Genomic DNA, 20,186 nt, shown 5'->3' on the forward strand with positions numbered 1-20,186 from the left:
CTGCACACATTCCATTGAAAGAAACTGAAGCTGCACAAGAGCACAAATTCAATATCAGAAACCATTAGGAAATGGGTGGAAAAGTAAGCAGCAAGTTTCATACTGCTTTTTACATCAGTTTCTGGTATTACTGTATTTAGAATACTCTGTGCTGTTGTGATTTCTGCACCTCAAGAAGAATGACACAGGGACAGAAAAAGGGACGAAAAGGGACAACTAATATGATACAGGACTTAGAGCACCTTTCTGAGAAGAAAAATCCAAAGCATCTGTGGTGTTCTATTTTAAAGATAATTAAGACATCACAAGGGACGCGGGTGGCGCTGTGGGTTAAACCACTGAGCCTAGAACTTGCCGATCAGAAGGTCAGCGGTTCGAATCCCCGCGACGGGGTGAGCTCCCGTTGCTCAGTCCCTGCTCCCGCCAACCTAGCAGTTCGAAAGCACATCAAAGTGCAAATAGATAAATAGGTACCGCTCTGGCGGAAAGGTAAACGGTGTTTCCGTGTGCTGCTCTGGTTTGCCAGTAGCAGCTTAGTCCTGCTGGCCACATGCAGGAAGCTGTACGCCGGCTCCCTCGGCCAATAAAGCGAGATGAGCGCCGCAACCCCAGAGTCGGTCATGACTGGACCTAATGGTCAGGGGTCCCTTTACCTTTACCTAAGACATCACAAGAGAAAACTTTGTGAAAATTATGACGAATTAGCAGAGATAATATTCCTCTCTCAATATATTATAGTTTGGGAGCGCCTAATGAAATTGGTTTACAATAGGTTCAAAACTGACAAAAGAAAGCACGTCTTTAAACCGTGCACAATTAACTTATTGAATGCTGTGGAAGCAACTGGTTGTGCTGCCCTCTCCATGAGATACAGTGACCTCAGTATCTCCCCAAGTATTGACCCCAACTATTTACAGCTGTATGTCTGCATGCAATCTCATCAAAATGCCGCTGCAATATCAGCAGTCAGCTCACTGGGCGAAAGTGTACAAAGAAACTGGTCTGTGTAAACACATTATTAAAAAAGCGCACTTCAGAACTATGAATAGAAATAATTGTTCTTTCTTTACAAAGCTCCCAGCATCTTGCTCTGGTTGTGGTTAGAAGCAGGGACATTCCAGCACAGAGGGCATCTTGGCTATTGAGTCTTTGATCAGCTTATGGGATGGCGGAGTTCCTTCTTTTTCCTTTTCCTGGCAGCTTTCCTAAAGAGGCAAGGGGCTGCTTAGCCAAGAGAATCTACAGTGGGCAACATCCCAGCCTCACAAAAGTCAGGTTTGCAAGCCCATTGCTCTCTCCAGCCAAGCAAAGCAAGAGGCATTCTGGGAGTTCAAGGGCATCTCTAGCAGGACAGAAGCCCTCAAGGAGTCACAAAGCTGGACCAGTGAGGGGCAGGGCAGGGAAAGTGGGGCATTCCCTTGGGGGAGACCCAAATGCCAGACAGAGGCATAGAGGGCACGCATTCAGTCCCTGAGCCCCAGCTTCCCTCCGCCAGTTTTAATGCTTTCATATTTTAATGTCTAATTGCAGATTAAACTTGCGCTTGAACTTAATGTGAACAGCCCAGGCAGGGGTGCCAACTTGAATAAAATATGGGGGGGGCAGGTAAGCCCCGCCACACATAATCGATCACATGACGCAGTGCGTGCATGCCATTTGAATGACAGTGCCCATCAATTGGGGGGCAGCTCCCTCAAATATTTTAGGGGGGCGAAGCCTCCTAGGCCCCTAGGTGTTGGCTCCTGTGTGCCATAGGGACATACCGTATTTTTCGCTCTATAAGATGCACTTTCACCCTCCTAAAAGGTGAGGGGAAATGTGTGTGCGTCTTACGGAGCGAATGCAGGCTGCGCAGCTATCGCTGCACTCAGGAGGCTTTGCGTTGCTTTCGCTGAAGCCAGGAGAGCAAGAGGGATCGCTGCTTTCACTGCGCAGCGATCCCTCTTGCTGTTCTGACTTCGCTTCGCTGGAGAGGCGCTGTGCAGCTTTCCCTCTCTGTGCAGCACCTCTTCAGCAAAGTGGGAGGAGAAATGGAGCCCCTTCTGTTTCTCCTCCCACTTTGCTGGAGAGGGGCTGTGCAGAGAGGGAGAGAATTTTTTTTCTTGTTCTCCTCCTCTAAAACTAGGTGCATCTTATGGTCGGGCGCGTCTTATAGAGCAAAAAATACGGTAACTGGTTGAGCAGTCAGCAAATTTTATAGATACAATTTTAAAATAGTCATGGCTATAGCAAATATAGCAAAGAGCTGACAGCAGGTTCCAGCCAGTTTTCATGAGATTATTGTGAATTTATTGTTGTTTTGCTGGTGTTAGCTGCCTTGAGCTTATATTAGGAAAGGTCCATGGCACAAGCTGAATAAATAAATAATTGGACTGCTTTTGTATATTCCCTTCCAGCTACATTACATCTGGGTTACTTCTCACAATAGTGAATTATTATTATTATTATTATTTTATTATTATTATTATTATTATTACTTTCTGCATTTGTAATACTATGCGCTATGGCCCAGTCCATTTACTACTGAAAGTCTTTCTTCCACTTGAACCACTGGAAGATTCTTCGCTCTACTGTTGTCCCATAGGAAGTTTTGCCAAATAAATAGCTGAAATGCTTGAATCAGTATTTCCTCTTGTTCAACAATGTATCACTATATCATATAGAAACTATGTTCCTCCTCTAGTTTACTGTAAATTGTTGTCCTCAAATGATTTTCAAATTATAGGATAAGCTTTCATGAAATAAAATTATCCTCTATTCCAGCCATATAATCTGAATTCAGTCCTATGCACAGTTGGGCAGTTTAGCATCCTTTGAATTGACTTTAAAACTTTCCTTTTTAAAAGGTGTTTTCAAATATTTTATTACTTCTTTAGGGAACACACTGACTTTGCCTATTTCACAGAACCCATCGCCTGTAGTTCTTGAACCACAAGTCTTCAAAGTACATAATGGAACTGAATCGATGGTAGTGAGTAATTTAATCCCATTTTAGAAGGTGAAATTGCCTCAGTAAAACTCAATTCTTCTCCTTTCACATTTTGGTAGCTTTACTCAGACTTGAAATATTGCAAATATGAGGGGTCTACGCTTCCATTCTGTTGATGAACACTTTTACATACTTCATCGGTATTTATAAAAACGTTTTGAGATCATTCTTTTAAACTTTAGCAATTTGATTTGAAATTCCACCTGAACTTTCTAGCCTTTCCATTTATGGGAAAATAGCTTTTCGCAAAGGTGTATCTAGTGCCGCTTGACTTCTTTTTGAGAGTAGCAGATTCTATCTATAGTAACATGAATATCATTTTTCACCAAATACCTCAAGAACATTAACAAGAACTAGAAAATTCCAAGCAGAGAAGTATTTTCTTGTATGGTAGAGGCAGTTATTGCTGATAAAAAGTAAAAATTAGATAACTCAGCAGCCTACACTGAAGCATTTCACATAGCTCTATGTTAATCAAGGGAAGACTTAATATAAAATGAGAATTCTCAATATAAAATGAGAATAAATTACTCTCTCATTTCAACAATGAGTTTGCTGCCATTGGCCTTGTTTAGACATAACAGTATACAGTTTTGTATACACTCTTCATCCCATCTCCTTATCAATTCAACCACAAAGAGATTGGAAGGTCTTGCTTTTGAATTCAGTTAACCACAGTTTAGTGATGGATATGAACCCTAATGTGTGGTTGTCTTAATTAAAGTTAGTTGAAATAAACCAGCTTCAAAAACTATGGTTTGATATTTTTGTTGTTTTAATTAAACATGGTTCAAAATAACTGTACTTTGTCTGGGTTTGAACATAACCCTTAAGCTTTCAAATTACTTGCATCAGAAGAGGGTAAGAGAGGGGTGAGTCCATTGTAAGGTGCTATGGTTCATTCACAAAACAAAAAAGCATGGTTTATCATGACATCTGAACAGTGTTTTTTTTCAGGGGGTAATCAAGGGTACAGGGACGCGGGTGGTGCTGTGGGTTAAACCACAGATCCTAGGGCTTGCCGATCAGAAGGTCGGCGGTTCAAATCCCCGCGACAGGGTGAGCTCCCGTTGCTCGGTCCCAGCTCCTGCCAACCTAGCCGTTCTAAAGCATGTCAAAGTACAAGTAGATAAATAGGTACCGCTCTGGCGGGAAGGTAAACAGTGTTTCTGTGCGCTGCTCTGGTTCACCAGAAGCGGTTTAGCCATGCTGGCCACATGACCCGGAAGCTGCACGCCGGCTCCCTCGGCCTATAGAGCGAGATGAGCGCCGCAACCCCAGAGTCGGTCACAACTGGACTTAATGGTCAGGGGTCCCTTTACCTTTAATCAAGGGTACACAGTACTGTCACCTCTCCTTTTTTTGTTAAAAAGTGTGGCACCTATTGTAACAACTTCATGGTTGTTTATCATAGGGTGAAAAAGCACTGCATCTGAATGAAACCATTGTCTCTCTGCTTTGTTTAAACTATAGTTTCAGAGGAAACCAGGATCTAAAGCCATATTTTGTTCCTGGCTTCCTTACACTTACCATAGTACAAGCCAGAATTTCCCAACTTTGAACATCATGAGGAACTATGTTTGTTTTAAATCTGAAGTGAAAGCTTCCATTCTCCTTGTCACAAGCACAAGAGACAAAGGATGGGGAGTAGGTTAGCCTGAGGAATCATTTACTCTGAAACTCACCTACAGGTAGTACCTAACACCAAGAAAACTAGCGCTAATACGCCCAGGAACCTCATCAAAATGCTGTAGAGGGTGCACCTCCACAGGCACATGCCTCCACATGTGGTGGGAGTGCTCCAAAATCCAACTATTCTGGACAACAGCCATACGAGAAATATGTAAAATAACTAAGCAAGTATTAGACATCACCCCAGAATTGGCCCTACTAAACATCTTCCAAGACAACAATGCCCATTTACACCACAAAGCACTCATAACCCACCTACTTTCAGCAGCCAGAAACACCATAACCAGACACTGGAGAGACCTGTCAGGAGTAAGCATGGACCAATGGTACCAAATAGTATGGGAAACAGCCCTACTAGAAAAATTAACCAATAAACTGAAACTGACACGGGGACAAACAGAAGAAGACGCCTTTACCCCGGTATGGCTCCCCTTTATCACGTACATAGCCCAACAAGACAATGACAATAATCCACCAACAGCATATAAATCAATATGGCTAACCTGATCCAAAACACCCGCCCACCCCACTCACACACAAAAACAAAGATCACCACAGCCAATCACAAACAAACAACCACACCCTAGGCCAACCCCAACCTCTCTCACCACCAAAGGAACACAAGTGAACAGCAGAGAACTGGCACAAGTAACACTGACACCAAACCCTACATACATTAAGCAAAGTAGAAACATCGCCACCCGACCCCACCCATCTCCCCCCTCCCCCCTTTTCTTCCTAATGTCTCAACAAATGAAACTGATTTATAAAAATGTTACATGGAAAAAATACGAGAGACATTACACATACTTCTGTAAAACAAGAAAATCTTTAATTAAAAAAGAAGAAGCAAGAAACCATGGTTTCCTGTTACACCTGGAGCATGCCACAGACATAATTCATAAAAAAATCTCTCTAATATAGCTTTGGAATAATATCTAACCAGAATTAGCTGAAATGTGCATTATTGTTAATTATTCTAACTTCCAACAGCTCCAAGGATCAGCTGTGCTGAAAGGTAAATACTCAGAGGTGGCTAAAATCCTTCCTCTCCTCCATGAATCAAGAATGCGGCAAGATATTTCAGAAATCTGGGGTGTGATAGTCTTAATTGTTGTAGCAGAATAATTTGTTAAATATGAGACAGTCTTCAAAAGTACTTAAAGTCAAAGAATCATGTTATTGAAAAACTGTTATTGAAATTGACTTGTTTTTAATATTTTTCTTTTTATTTTTATTTTTGTGTTTATATAAAATTGGAAAATCTAATAAATATTCATATATAAAAAAAACAAAAGTACTTTTATTAAAGGCTGAAGTGTAAATAGCCCAAATAGAGCATTTCAAAGATGCCAATCTGATAACAACAGCCCTGTCATGCTACTCTGTGCATCATGGAAGAGTGCTTATTATGTTTACATTTTGGCTTGGCCGTCTGGCAGTCAGGATCCCAAGAGAGATGCATCATTTCCACTGCAGATACATCTTAATTATGGGGCTGATTTTGACTGTAAATTATTTTCCACGTGCTTTCTTAAACAAGAATAGTGTCAAAAACACATAGTTGGTTTGGAAAATGTGCTCTTTTCAAGTAATAGACCTGCTTCATCCTCTGTTGATTGAGGCTTGATTTACGCAAATGTTTCTGAGTTTTAGGGACACAGGTGGCGCTGTGGGTTAAAGCACAGAGCCTTGGACTTGCCGATCAGAAGGTCGGCGGTTCGAATCCCCGCAACGGCGTGAGCTCCCGTTGCTTGGTCCCTGCTCCTGCCAACCTAGCAGTTCGAAAGCACATCAAAGTGCAAGTAGATAAATAGGTAGTGCTCCGGTGGGAAGGTAAACGGCGTTTCCGTGCGCTGCTCTGGTTTGCCAGAAGCAGCTTAGTCCTGCTGGCCACATGACCCGGAAGCTGTACGCCGGCTCCCTCGGCGAATAAAGCGAGATGAGCGCCGCAACCCCAGAGTCGGTCACGACTGGACCTAATGGTCAGGGGTCCCTTTACCTTTACCTTCTGAGTTTTATTCAATTTGACACCCCCCTTCAGACCTGTTTTTGTGTGCATTTTTTCATTCTAAGCTTACAAGTTATGTGAGTAGTTGTGTTGAACAAAGTGGGGCCCTTGCATGCATTGATCATAGGCAATTACTAGGTGCTGTTTCAAAGTCGCTAACTAAAAAGAAAAAGCCAAACCCATTTGAAAAAAGAGAGACAATCCCACCCTGCCCATATCACATAGCTTGGCCTGAATGTGGCTTAATGTGACAGCATAATAAAACATATATTTACTTTTGACATACCTCAATTGCATCATTAGTGAATATTTGTCATGGCATTTATATACAAATACTTCTGATTTGTTGTTTCCAGTGGAGCTCAGATAAAAGGCAAATAACATAATGGAGCATCTGAAGAAATTCCTACCCTTTCCCATATTTTGCAGCTTTTGGAAATGTTACATTTTCAGATACCATCTGATCATGTCTCTCTGTGTGCTATGTAATTATTATTATTATTATTATTATTATTATTATTATTATTATTTATTCGCTGGCTTTCCCCAGACATTCTGGGCAGCTCCCAACAGAATATTAAAAACACGATAAAACATCAAATATTTAAAACTTCCTCAAACAGGCAAAACTAACTGAGATCCAGTGGTGCAGTTAGATAATTTTAGACTCTGAACTTCAAAGCCTTATGGTCCCCCACTTCTTTAAATAGTGATGGTTAGGTTCATGGCTGTGTTAGGCTAAGCCTGAACCAGACCTGAAGACAAGCAAAGTAACCCTGGCTTGTTTCACTTAATGTAGCAGGACAAGTATTTGGGTCAGAGTGCTGAAACGAACCAGGATCAAGGCAAGATAGGCTTTGCTCTGGTTCATTGTCTGGGGTGGCTTTGATTGTGCAAACAAACCATCGTTCTTTTAAACGAAGCATGGCTTGCCTTGTGTGTGAACCAACCCACGGTGTATTAATTTCAAAATGTCATAAGCCAGTTCCGCTTTGTTTGGGGCCCTCCAGCGCATTGAGGTCCTGAGCATCTGCCCCAAGTCTTTCCTCATTGGCATTGCAGCTGGTGGAAGTCAAAGGACTCCCATTAACCCATTCTGCAGCCTTCGGATAATAAACCTCTTGAGAGTCACTTACACAACCAGCTTATTATTATTATTATTATTATTATTATTATTATTATTATTATTGGATACCATATGTTAAGTCTATATATTAATTACTGAGTAAACACGCTCTGACATTTAACATGTTAACATGTACGTAAATTGAATGGCATATTATGTACTGTGGTTTCATTACCACACATAAGTGAATCATGCAGGCCATTTGGAAATCAGTGATAAATGAGATTAACATAAGAGCAGGCCATCTGGCTGTAGTCAAGTATAAAGGGAGTGGGGAATAAAATAACTCCAGATTTCCAAAGGTTTTGGGTTGGGATCTGGAGAGTCTCTTCTGCCTACAGAATCTTCTTTCGCACAGCTAATTCTGCGCAAAGCTTGCGCAAGAGCTTGAGCATTCATGTGCAGAACTTCACAAGTGAAATCTTCTCTCTCACTCAAAGAATTCTGGATCTTACCTCTACAGTGGTACCTCGGGTTAAGTACTTAATTCGTTCCAGAGGTCCGTTCTTAACCTGAAACTGTTCTTAACCTGAAGCACCACTTTAGCTAATGGGGCCTCCTGCTGCCACCGCACCGCCAGAGCCCAATTTCTGTTCTTATCCTGAAGCAAAGTTCTTAACCTGAAGAACTATTTCTGGGTTAGCAGAGTGTGTAACCTGAAGCGTATGTAACCTGAAGCGTATGTAACCCGAGGTACCACTGTAGCTCCCTTTTTGCATCATGTTGAGGAAAATGCTATCATCATCACTCTTTTTCAGTTCATTTTTAAAGAATATCTAAACAAAATACAAGATAGAGTGTAACAACCTCAGTTTTGAACAATATCCTTTTACTTTTAAAAAATAATAATTATGGAATCTGTGTTGGTTGGCAAATTGTATTTTATAATTTTATATTCTCTATTACTAACATTTTAACTGGAAAAAGCTGTAAAATTAAATTGATTTCTGCTATCCTATTTTTAAATGAGCTCTTGTGTGACACGGGGGAAGCAATGATTTAAAATTGCAATCTAGCTCCTGGCTTCAAAAATTGGGCTTTGTTAACCTGGCATTTGCCAAAATTCTTGACAGCTTGTATTACTGAAAGAAGGAGGGGGAAGCAGAGCTCTTTTGCCATCAGAGATTAAAGGCAGAATTACATCATTAGGATTGAGCAGAGTCTTTGGGATCTCACAGAGCACACTTTCCTCTTCCTGCCCTACTCCCTATGGTTTCTTTTTCTGTTTTGCTGCCTTCAGCTGTTTCTTCAGAAAATATTATGTTATTAAAAAGGATTGCATCAGAGATGAACCATAAACCCGTCAAATTTCCTTGAATGCATTTTGGCAGGCCAACCCTGAGCATTGCCTCTTAACACTTAATTCTGTTTACTGCATTTCTTCACATTCTTCATTAAAAACAAAAACTATCCTTCTCGCTGTGCAACAGCCCCAATCCTGACTGGACTTTCCGAGTTGCTATTTAAAAACACAGGCATTCCAGCATTTCACATATTGTTTTGTTAATCCCCAAGTGAAATTTATTTAAAATCACCAGACATCTTCTTTTTAAACTTTTGTTCTAGTCAGGGCTTTTTTTCAGCCAAAACTTGCGGAACTGAGTTCTGGTACCTCTCAGGTGGGTGCCATTGCTGTTATAAGACAACAAGGGCGGCCTTCAAGGTGAGTTCCAGCACCCCTTTTTCTAGAAAAATAGCCCCTGGCTCTGGTGACCCTTTAATAATTTCTTTTTCAAGAGCTACAAACTATGCAACTCTGAAATAAATGCTGTTTCCAAGTTTTTTCACTTGTGTGTAAAAACGAAATAGATAACCCTGACCCTCAGAAACTAAACTCCAGCTCAATTCAGTCTTCCAAGTCCCCCTTGTTCACCCTCCAGACTTACTTATTGTTCTCCCCCCGCCCCTCCAAAAAAGATTACCGTATTTTTTGCTCTATAAGACTCACTTTTTCCCTCCTAAAAAGTAAGGGGAAATGTGTGTGCGTCTTATGGAGCGAATGCAGGCTGCGCAGCTATCCCAGAAGCCAGAACAGCAAGAGGGATTGCTGCTTTCACGGCGCAGCGATCCCTCTTGCTGTTCTGGCTTCTGAGATTCAGAATATTTTTTTCTTGTTTTCCTCCTGCAAAAACTAGGTGCATCTTGTGGTCTGGTGCGTCTTATAGAGCAAAAAATACGGTACTACATGACTGTTGTGACCCATGTAACTTAACTGATCCTGTCCCTTGTCTTAGGAGATCAGAAGGCCTTTTTGCACCAGACAATCAGAACATGCAATGGGGCTCTGATCGGACATTTGCATCCTTCTGATGCAAGGCACTGTTAAGTTTTGATACTTGTGCTGCTGTCAGAGGCAATGAGGGTCGGCCGTTGGGGTGACAAATTAGTTCTGACAAGCTTAATGACCTCAAGAAAGGAAAGTCTGCAGTCTTGATAGCATGTGCAGAATAACTGGTTAGCTCAGCCAAATGGGGAATGTGTTAAAAAACCCAAATTCTCTTTGGCAGGCCAATTTTACTGTTCTGCGGGGGGGGGGGGGAGGGAGAGGCTGCCACCAGCTTCTTTATGTGTACAAATGTATCAACCAGCTTTATTTCAAGCCATTCGACTTTAAGAGGAACAATCAGAGCTTTCAACCACTGCTCATGGTATAAAGTTAAGCAGACAGTGATGAGGAAGTTGGCTGTATGAGAGGCATTTAGAACTATGATAATTATTACAATTTGGAAATGGTCAGCTATTTGTGCATACATATGCATGTTTTATTTTAAAAATCTAATTTAGTGGGGTTTTAAAACTGACGCCACAGTATAATAGGAATAGTAAATTATGTGGAAAAATGGGTATAAATTCTCTCTCCAGCCCACCTAGCAGTTTGAAAGCATGTCAAAGTGCAAGTAGATAAATAGGTACCGCTCCGGCGGGCAGGTAAACGGCGTTTCTGTACACTGCTCTGGTTCGCCAGAAGCGGCTTAGTCATGCTGGCCACATGACCCGGAAGCTGTACGCCGCCTCCCTCGGCCAATAAAGCGAGATGAGCGCCGCAACCCCAGAGTTGGCCACGACTGGACCTAATGGTCAGGGGTCCCTTTACCTTTATAAATTATCTATAGCTACAAATATAGCGTAGTAAAAATGGAAAGTCCAGTCTTACGACTTACAAGATGAAATATCCGCTAAAACAGCACACATTTTGTTTATTCTTTTCAGTTTGTTTGCTTGTTTGTTTAGATATATATTTTTTTTGCTTTTAATGTTGGTGAGGCAAGAATTCCCAAGCCCATCTGTTTTTGCAAAGGAAGCAGCAGGCAGGAGCACAGCTGTGCAGGAGCCCACTGTGGGCCTGACACACAAGGGCTGCCTTGCATGGCCACAGAATATGCTACTGACGACTGAAAAGGTGGTTTCTGGAAAGGCTGCGTGTGACGTGTGTGGCTGTTGCCTGATGTGTCATGAATGTTAGAAGTGGCACTTGGCTGAGCATATAAAACGAAGGATGAACCCCCTGCCCCCCTGCACACTTTATATTTACAGTTCCCAGCAGAATGCAAACATGGATTCTAAAAGAATTTCTTGTATATTTCTAGTTTTAAATTATTTCTCCGTAAGATACAGAGCTTAATCCTTTTCTAAACAAATAGGGCCTAATTGAAAAAAAAAGCAAAGGGAGCTAAGCAGCAAAGAATAGAAAAATGTTTACAGAGCTAGGAAGTACATACTGAATGTTGCAGAAAATTTGCATATGGATTACTTGTGGAGAGAAAAAGAGAAACATTCTCAGCCTGTTTGTTACTCTGATGGACTCCCACCGCTTCAAATACAAGTCCTTTTGCCTTTTTCTTTTTAATCCAACTGTTCTTTTTGGCAATCTTTCTCTTGAACCACTAATTGAATATTCTGTTTTTGTATTTCACCCTGGGCAAAAAAAGAGAGAGAATGAAAAATAGCTGTGCCCAGAAGAGGAGGCTGGTTAGGTTTTAAATATTAGGCTATATTAATTTAATTTGTTTTCAACTAAGGGTAATTGAATGAAGGTGAGAGTGTATCTGATAGAAAATGCAGAATGTTTTCCAGACTGGTTTATTACATAAAAGCATGTAGATGTGAGATGTTAATATACGCTAATCAAATAATACCATCCTGCAGTGAGCCACCTGCTCAGTGCTAAATTCTTGCTCAGGAAGAATTACCATGTAGGTGCTGCAATTTATAAATGTTGATAACCGAAGCACAACATATTTTTGTTGTATTTTTTAAATAACGGACATAACACATGCCTAGGAAGAGAGCAGGAATGGCACTCATCCCAGGGGTATATTTCATTTCAATGCAGACCCTTCTGTCTGTGCACATTATGGGGTTCTACCTCAATCATTCAAAATCTGATGTTAATGCACATAAATAACTCAGAGAATTACACTATCCAATGCTCCATTTTAATGAGAACTCTTCAAGCTGTAATTAAAATCAGTGTTAGTTTATCTGAACAATTTGAAGACATCAAAACACAGCCATTTATTTTAAGGGCTCTCTTTTCCCATAAGCAAATAATACCCCTGATCATGAGACCTATGTTTATGAAGGTTCTTCAGTGTATTTTAGCATTTTTAAAATAAATTCTATGCTATTGAGAAATCAAAAGGTGCAATCACCGCTTTTTCCATGTTCTTTGTTGTGCACCATGCTCGTTTTGTTTTTAAAGAAGATGTACACTGTGAACTCAGAAATAAGTCCCACTGAATTTGACAGGACATTCCAGTACACTTGGATAGAGTTACATACGGAAATCTGCTTAAAACTCCATATAGGCTACAGAAATCCAGCAAATTACAATGTTTGCTCATAGGAAGATAAAATTTATGTTTGGCAGGAAGTCTTAAGTGAATGTAAGGAGGAGGATTAAATTTTAAAGTTGGAAGTTTCTCCTTCCACAACTAATGGCAGCTTCAGAGGGGGGTGATTTGTATTGGGCTGTTCTTATCCTGAAGCAAAGTTCTTAACCTGAAGCACTATTTCTGGGTTAGCGGAGTCTGTAACCTGAAGCGTATGTAACCCGAGGTACCACTGTACGTAAATCCGGCACTGCGCGCGCACACACACACACATGTGCAAATGGGATAGTTTTGGGATGATAATATGAGGTTAGAGTCAGGTTAGGAGGGGAAGATGACTTTTGCCAGTTCTGTCCCCAGTGCCATCTCCTGCATGGCTCCAGAGAGTTCCCCATCCCTCTGGAACAGGATGGAGGTGGCCCTGGGGGATGCAGGAGAAGCAGGAATCCGCAGACTTCACTCCTCCCTAAGCTAGCAGGAGCAAACCATTCACTCATTGACTAAGATGTGAATGCTTGTAAGAAGAAAGAGGGCACTTACAGTACAATAAAATTGGCAGAAATGAAAAATAAACCATACAAGTATTTGAGCAGTTGGGAAAGGAAGGCAGAAAAGAGAGAAAAGCAGAAAAGTTCCAAACTGCTTTCCAACAAAGAGTTGCAGCAAACTAATTCTCAGGTTCTTCGGTTTTTTTCTTCCGATGGCTTTCATTCCACATTGTTTTCAAATTATTACCAGCTGACACATTCAAAAGTAATTTCTCTTCCAAGAAGCTTGTCATAATATTTACTTTCTTCACAATAACAACAGAAAAGTCAGCCAGGACTGAAATGGGGAGGCGTACTAAATCCTAAGAATCTTTACTTAGAAATAGTTCCCACAAAGTTAGTATGTTTGTGTGCGTCATTTATAGGTACATGCATACAGCACGGCCATCAAATGTTCAAGGCATCTGTGTTGTGTTGTAATCGATTCCATGTTTACTCAGAAGTAAGTCCTGTATTGTTCATTGGGGCTTACTGCCATGTAAGTGTACAGAAGATTGGAGCCCAAGGAACAAAAGGCAAGTTACACGTGAAAGGAGTGTACAGTCTAAAGTTCCAGTGATCTTTTTTCCAGTGCTAAGTTTTCAGCTTTTATAAATACAAAAAAAGGTGCATCTCTGTGGTGACTGACTTTGTCAGGTCTAAACTTTGTGGATATGCAAAGTTAAGTGCATCTGTCAATCTCTTAGTCAAGGGTAGGAAGGGGCAATGGCCACACTTTGCAATCCACTGCATACATGGCTTGGTTTGGTATTTCTCCTGGAGAAAAGGGCTCTGTTATTCATGAAGGATACTTTATGTCTTTTTCACACACACAAAAATAAATGGGGAAAAACAGTTCAGCATTCAGACTTTTCCAGTAATTGGGTTGTCTTGGGCCTCTGAGTGTACAAAATCTCTGTGTCTGTTGTAGAGGTACTTTAGAATTATTATTATAAGAGAGGGACTCAGAGATTGCGAAGAAGCATCACAAGCTGCTTGCATGACCTCTTCACACAACTTTCCTACAAAACATTCTTTTTGGACATTAAAACACACGACACCAGCCGGGCATGAACTTGATTGTGCAAGTGGCTAGTGGTATAAGTTTGTAACATCCGAAAGCTATGTTGAGGCCTCCAACAGTTTCTCTGCTAAAAATAGCCTTCATCTGCCCCCCCCCCGCCGCGCAGGAGCTAAAAGTGTTGGTATCTCCGCCCCCCCCAGCATGTCAACATAACAACAGCTGACTGGTTAAGAAACCTCCAGGGTCCCATCCCTGGGCATCTTCCGCTTCAGATTTAAGCCTCTAGGTGCATGCTAGAAAGAGGGGAAAAGTCAAGGAATCTCACCCCCTCGCAATGGATAATCATGTATAGTTTTCCTCTCAGTGAGAGAAAGCCAGCCATCTATAATGAATTCATTCATTCATAGCGAAATTAATATAATAATTCACATTTCCCTTGTTCATAACCTTCACTATAAACTTTAGTGTTTAAAAACCTCTTATTTCAATTAGTGCTGTCTATATATATATCCTCTATAAAGAGGGGGGAATCTACATGTAAATAGATTCAAACACCATTTGATTAGTAAGAACACTAGCACAAACACAAAATTAAAAAAACATAGTCCAGGAAATTATCTTTATAAGTTAGTTTACAGCATCAGTTTAAATGTTACAGTACAGAATAAAATACAGTAACCAGGAAAACATTACAGAATTCTGTTGTCTTTATATTATGAAGCATGAATTTTTTATGCTTCCAGAAAGTCTGGATGATTCAGACTTACTTCTATGAGTGTTGAAAGGTCTTAAAATGGCAAAAGCTTGACAAGTATTAAAATGATTAATTGTGGGTAAGGTGCTACATCCTCTTTCATACTTATGTTTTAATAACTCAGAAGTTATGAACGTTCCCATTTGAAAATATAACTGAAATCAACTTGGTTTCATGTTTCAGCACCTAATTGTAGCTAATTTGGGAATAAGCTAACTAAGCCTAAAATCCTATTAGGAAAGAAAACCATGCCTGTTTTGTCCCATTTAGAAAAATGTCATTCTGAGAAATGTCAGTCTATCACTGTGGACTTAATGCCTAATTCTGAAGGTAATCTAACACTATTTGCAGTCATTCCATAAGAATCTATTTGCAGTTGTTGTTGCTGCTGCTGTTGATGATGATGATGATAGTAATAATAATAATAATAATAATAATATCACACATTCAATGTGCACGAGACTTTAAAGCAGGCATGGGGAATCTTAACTGCAGTGGTACCTCGGATTAAGTACTTAATTCGTTCCGGAAGTCCGTACTTAACCTGAAACTGTTCTTAACCTGAAGCACCACTTTAGCTAATGGGGCCTCCTGCTGCTGCTGCGCCGCTGGAGCACGATTTCTGTTCTCATCCTGAAGCAAAGTTCTTAACCTGAAGCACTATTTCTGGGTTAGCGGAGTCTGTAACCTGAAGCGTATGTAACCTGAAGCGTATGTAACCCGAGGTACCACTATACTCAGCAATACATGACTAATAAAGATTTTCAGGCTGCTTACAAACCATACCTTTAAAACACATTTAAAGCACATGACCTCCCCTCCAAATTCCTGGGAACTGTAGTTTGTTAAGGGTGCTGGGAATCGTAGCTCTGTGGGATGTAACCTACAGTGGCCAGGATTCTTTGGGGGTGAAGCCACATGACTGAAATGTATAGGGAGTAATTCAACATTGCGCTCCGTTGATTGTTCCGTCAGGGCTTGCCAGCCAGAGCAACCTCCCCTCTCCCACCCCCACCCATGCCAATTTTGGAGGCTGTGGGGTGGAGGAGAGGGAGAAAGCCCCACTGCACAAGCAGAAGTCTTCAACTCATCCGTTGAAGTGTTAGGGAATGCATTAGAGCAGGGGTCAGCAAACTTTTTCAGCTGGGGGTCGGCCCACTGTCCATCAGACCTTGTGGGGGGGCTGGACAATATGGGGGGGGAATGAACGAATTCCTATGCCCCACAAATAACCCAGAGATGCATTTTACATAAAAGGACACCTTCTACTCATGTAAAAACATGCTGATTCCCAGACCGTCCATGGGTCGGATTGAGAAGGCAATTGAGCCGGCTCCAGCTCCTGGGCCTTAGTTTGCCTACCCATGTATTACGGTAAGACCACCACACATTTATCGGAAGGTGTGGATGTTGGTTGCACACAGGGAGGGCTTGTGTCATTTCCATGGCTGAATAGACGCATATATAAAAAATGCTGCGAATTATTATTATTTTTTTAAAAAAGTTTTGAAATATATATGGAATTTGCCATTAGCTCATCAGCGCCATCTAGTGCCATATTTGTATAATGCACTTAAAATGCCCTTTAACATTATATTTGCAGCTGTATAGCTGAATCCCAGGTTTCCTGAACACACAGAGCTATCTACTTATCGACTCTGTTCAGATACTTGGATGAGCCTGCGAACAATGAAAGTGGAGACGGCAGCCATAATCCTATGACACTAATTCTCTCCCTCACAGTCGTTCACAGGCTACAGCCTTGTTTCAAAATCAGGAAATTAACATGAATGTGCAAGAAGCATTTGCTCAAAAAGGGGGGGAGTTCCTTCCTCCTTACCCTGTTCTTCAATCTTAGCAATGTTCTTTTGCTCCACAGTTTGAAGGCTGCAAGAAGGCCTTTTCTAGACTAGAAAACCTCAAGATTCACTTAAGGAGCCACACGGGAGAAAAGCCTTACCTTTGCCAGCATCCAGGCTGTCAAAAAGCATTCAGTAATTCCAGCGACCGAGCCAAGCATCAGAGGACTCACCTGGACACGGTAAGGGAAGAACCGGATTTCAGATTGTATATTGCTCTCCTGCTTTGACTCTGCTGTAGCTCTTGTTCTCTGCAATTAGAACTTTGAAAGGGGAGATTGTTGGCCATGGAGAATTTGGGCAGAGGCAGAAGGTTAGATGAAGATTGAATCACACTTAAGCGCCGACCCATTGAAATCAGTGGGCCTTCAACTGGTCCTGGCTGAAGTCCCATTGATTCCAGTGGGTCTGCTCTATGTATGACCAGGGTGGAATCTACACATATATTAAAAAAACAACACTGTGAAAATGCTTTTAAAAAAACCTTTTGAAAAATACATTGAATTTTGCATAGCTCACTATTGCCCTCTAGTGTCACATTTGTAAATTGCACTTTACAACACATTTAAAATGTTTTATTTGCAGCTGTGTCGCTGAGTCCTATGTCTGGATGTATCCCGGAGACACTAACTTTTGCAAGAGGCAGTAGCAAATTTATTTAATTGAAACTAGATTTTTTGTTTTTAACAGCAGATGAGATCATTTCAAGAAATAAGTCCTTATTTCTATAACTGTTTCAAGGAGGCAGAAGCTGCTGTATAATAATAATAATAATAATAATAATAATAATAATAATAATAATTTATACCCTGCCCTCCCCAGGCAAAACTGGGCTCAGAACGACTAACATCAAATGTATAACACATTAACATGAAATCAGGCAATCAATTAAAATACATCCTAAAATCAGATCAGGATCAGAATAAAATCCAATCAGATGGCAACCCACAGATTAGGGTTGGGGACCTTAAATGCTCACCAGGCCCAACTGTTTGTGCTGAACTTATATGGGCCTGTGAGAAAAATTGAGAGGCCACTTTCATGCTGTCGAGGCCCATCCTCCAACATGGCCAATCCATGCCTCATGATAGACTCCCCTCCTCTCCCAGGCCCACAGCTCCTGCTGGTGGATCCCTTGTCAGAAAGAGCTGCTGGATCCCCTAAGGCGAAGTGCAGAAGGAGTTCAGCTTAGGGAAGCCTTTTCCCACCCTGAGACTCTCCAGGTGTTACTGAAGTACATCTGCCATTAACCGCCCTGCAGTCTACAGATGAAGTATGCATCTGTATTGTTTAAATAAACAAAAACCTTGACCACTGCCTATGCTGGCCAGGACTGATCAGAGCTTGAGTCCAAGAATTTCTGGATGACAACAGGATGATTTAAGGCAATGGGCCTGTTGAAACACTACACACTCAACCTGTCTACACATTTTGCAAAACTGTGCAATGCATTCAGACGAAGTAAATGTTCTCTAATACAGTGGTACCTCGGGTTAAGTACTTAATTCATTCCGGAGGTCCGTTCTTAACCTGAAACTGTTCTTAACCTGAAGCACCACTTTAGCTAATGGGGCTCCTGCTGCTGCCGCGCCGCCGGAGCACAATTTCTGTTCTCTTCCTGAAGCAAATTTCTTAACCTGAAGCACTATTTCTGGGTTAGCGGAGTCTGTAACCTGAAGCGTATGTAACCTGAGGTACCACTGTATACACAATATATTCCAGTAAAAGAGTATGGAATGTAGAAAGCAACAGTAGCTGTGTTGTTCTTTGAGAAAACCACAGTTGGACAGCAACTTTATTGAGACCAACCAAAATGTCTCCAGAACTCATCATCACACAGGATGCTATGCAAAGCAGTGGTTGGGGGAGGTAGTACCTAAATTATGTGCAAACTAGACCATGGTCGGCTTGTAGACACAGTTCATGCAAGTCATTAATTAGCAAAGTTATGGATTAATATTAGATTGTATACTAAGTAAAAAGAGTTTAGAATACTTGCCTACAACACCAGGTCACAGGCAAAGCATGATATAAAATGTTCATATATACATTCAGATGTTGACTTCTCAATAATTTCAATCAATTTCAATGCACATACTAATGTGCATCTGTTTTAGTCAACTTTTGCTCCTGAATCCAGCAAGGAACACCCATGTAAGTAAGTTGGCTTTGACTTGCACGCAGTCGCCTTGTTCTACGCCAAACAATGGCTTAGCAGGAATGAGCATGTACACTGGTGCAGAGTATGAACATCATGACTGCTTCTCTCCTCGCCTGCCACACAACCAGGCCCTCAACCATGATTTGGCTTGCTAACCGAGGCTCATGGGTTGCCTCCACAAAATAGGGGGTTGGACTCGATGGCCCTTGTGGTCTCTTCCAACTCTATGATTCTATGAAATAAATCATAACTGGTAAACCAAGAACAATCTTGTCTACAACTTCTGGTTTGTTTACAGCAAGACAAATCCCAAGTCCATGTTTGGATGCAATGCTATGCCAAAGCATGGCTTGGCTCACAATAGGACACTTTGCACAACTACCGTATTTTTCGCTCTATAAGACGCACTTTTTCCACTTCAAAAATTAAGGGGAAATGTGTATGCGTCTTATGGAGCGGATGCAGGCTCCTTGGCTTCAGCGATAGCAACGTGAAGCCTCCGAAGCGCAGAGGGAGAGCTCCCCCCGCGCTCCGGAGGCTTCGCGTTGCTTTCGCTGAAGCCGCCTTAAGCCCCCGGAGCGCAGCGCGAACTCCTGCTGCGCTCCGGGGGCTTCAGGCAGCTATCCGCAAGCCTTCGGAGTGCAGCAGGAGTTCCCCCCATGTTCCGAAGGCTTGCGGATAGCCGCCTGAAGAGCAAGAGGGGTCAGTGGAGAGGCGCTACACAGTTTTCCCTCTCTGCGCAGCGCCCCTTCAGCAAAGCAGGAGGAGAAATGGAAGGGGCTCCGTTTCTCCAGCCGCTTCACTGAAGGGGCACTGAGCAGAGAGGGGGAGAATTTTGTTTTTCCTGTTCTCCCCCTCCTATGGCCCGGTGCGTCCTATAGAGCAAAAAATACGGCATGTTCATTCACACTATGCCATATTGTTACATACGAACCAGGCCATTGTCATTGTGTGTGTGTGTGTGTGTGTGTGTGTGTGTGCGTGCATCAGGATGCACATCTGCATTAGAGTTGTGAGTCTCATTTGGGTCCCAAGAAAATGGCTGTTTGAAGATGACAAGAACTGGTTCACGGTCTTGATTTTCCAGTGCTTGTGGTGTAATACTGCACCCAAAGGCAGGTGAAAATATGTGCTAATTTGTTTTTATTTAAGCTTGCATCTTGCAGAAGATGCTTCGTTCATTACAATTTCCTACACAAAAAAACAGCCCA

The 20,186-nt window shown here is 41.7% G+C and overlaps 1 protein-coding gene across 5 annotated transcripts in view; it reads left to right on the forward strand.

Moving 5' to 3' along the window:
- Window positions 1-20,186, forward strand: part of GLIS3 (GLIS family zinc finger 3) — a 187,927-nt gene that overhangs the window by 102,881 nt on the left and 64,860 nt on the right. For all 5 annotated transcript variants that reach the window (XM_083593057.1, XM_083593058.1, XM_083593056.1 and 2 more), the window contains one exon: window positions 16,835-16,996. In XM_083593057.1, coding sequence (XP_083449183.1) covers window positions 16,835-16,996 — 162 coding nt within the window. The remainder of the gene's footprint in view (window positions 1-16,834; window positions 16,997-20,186) is intronic.

This window comes from Podarcis filfolensis (assembly GCF_964270895.1).
Source record: "Podarcis filfolensis genome assembly, chromosome: 17".
NCBI lineage: Eukaryota > Metazoa > Chordata > Lepidosauria > Squamata > Lacertidae > Podarcis > Podarcis filfolensis.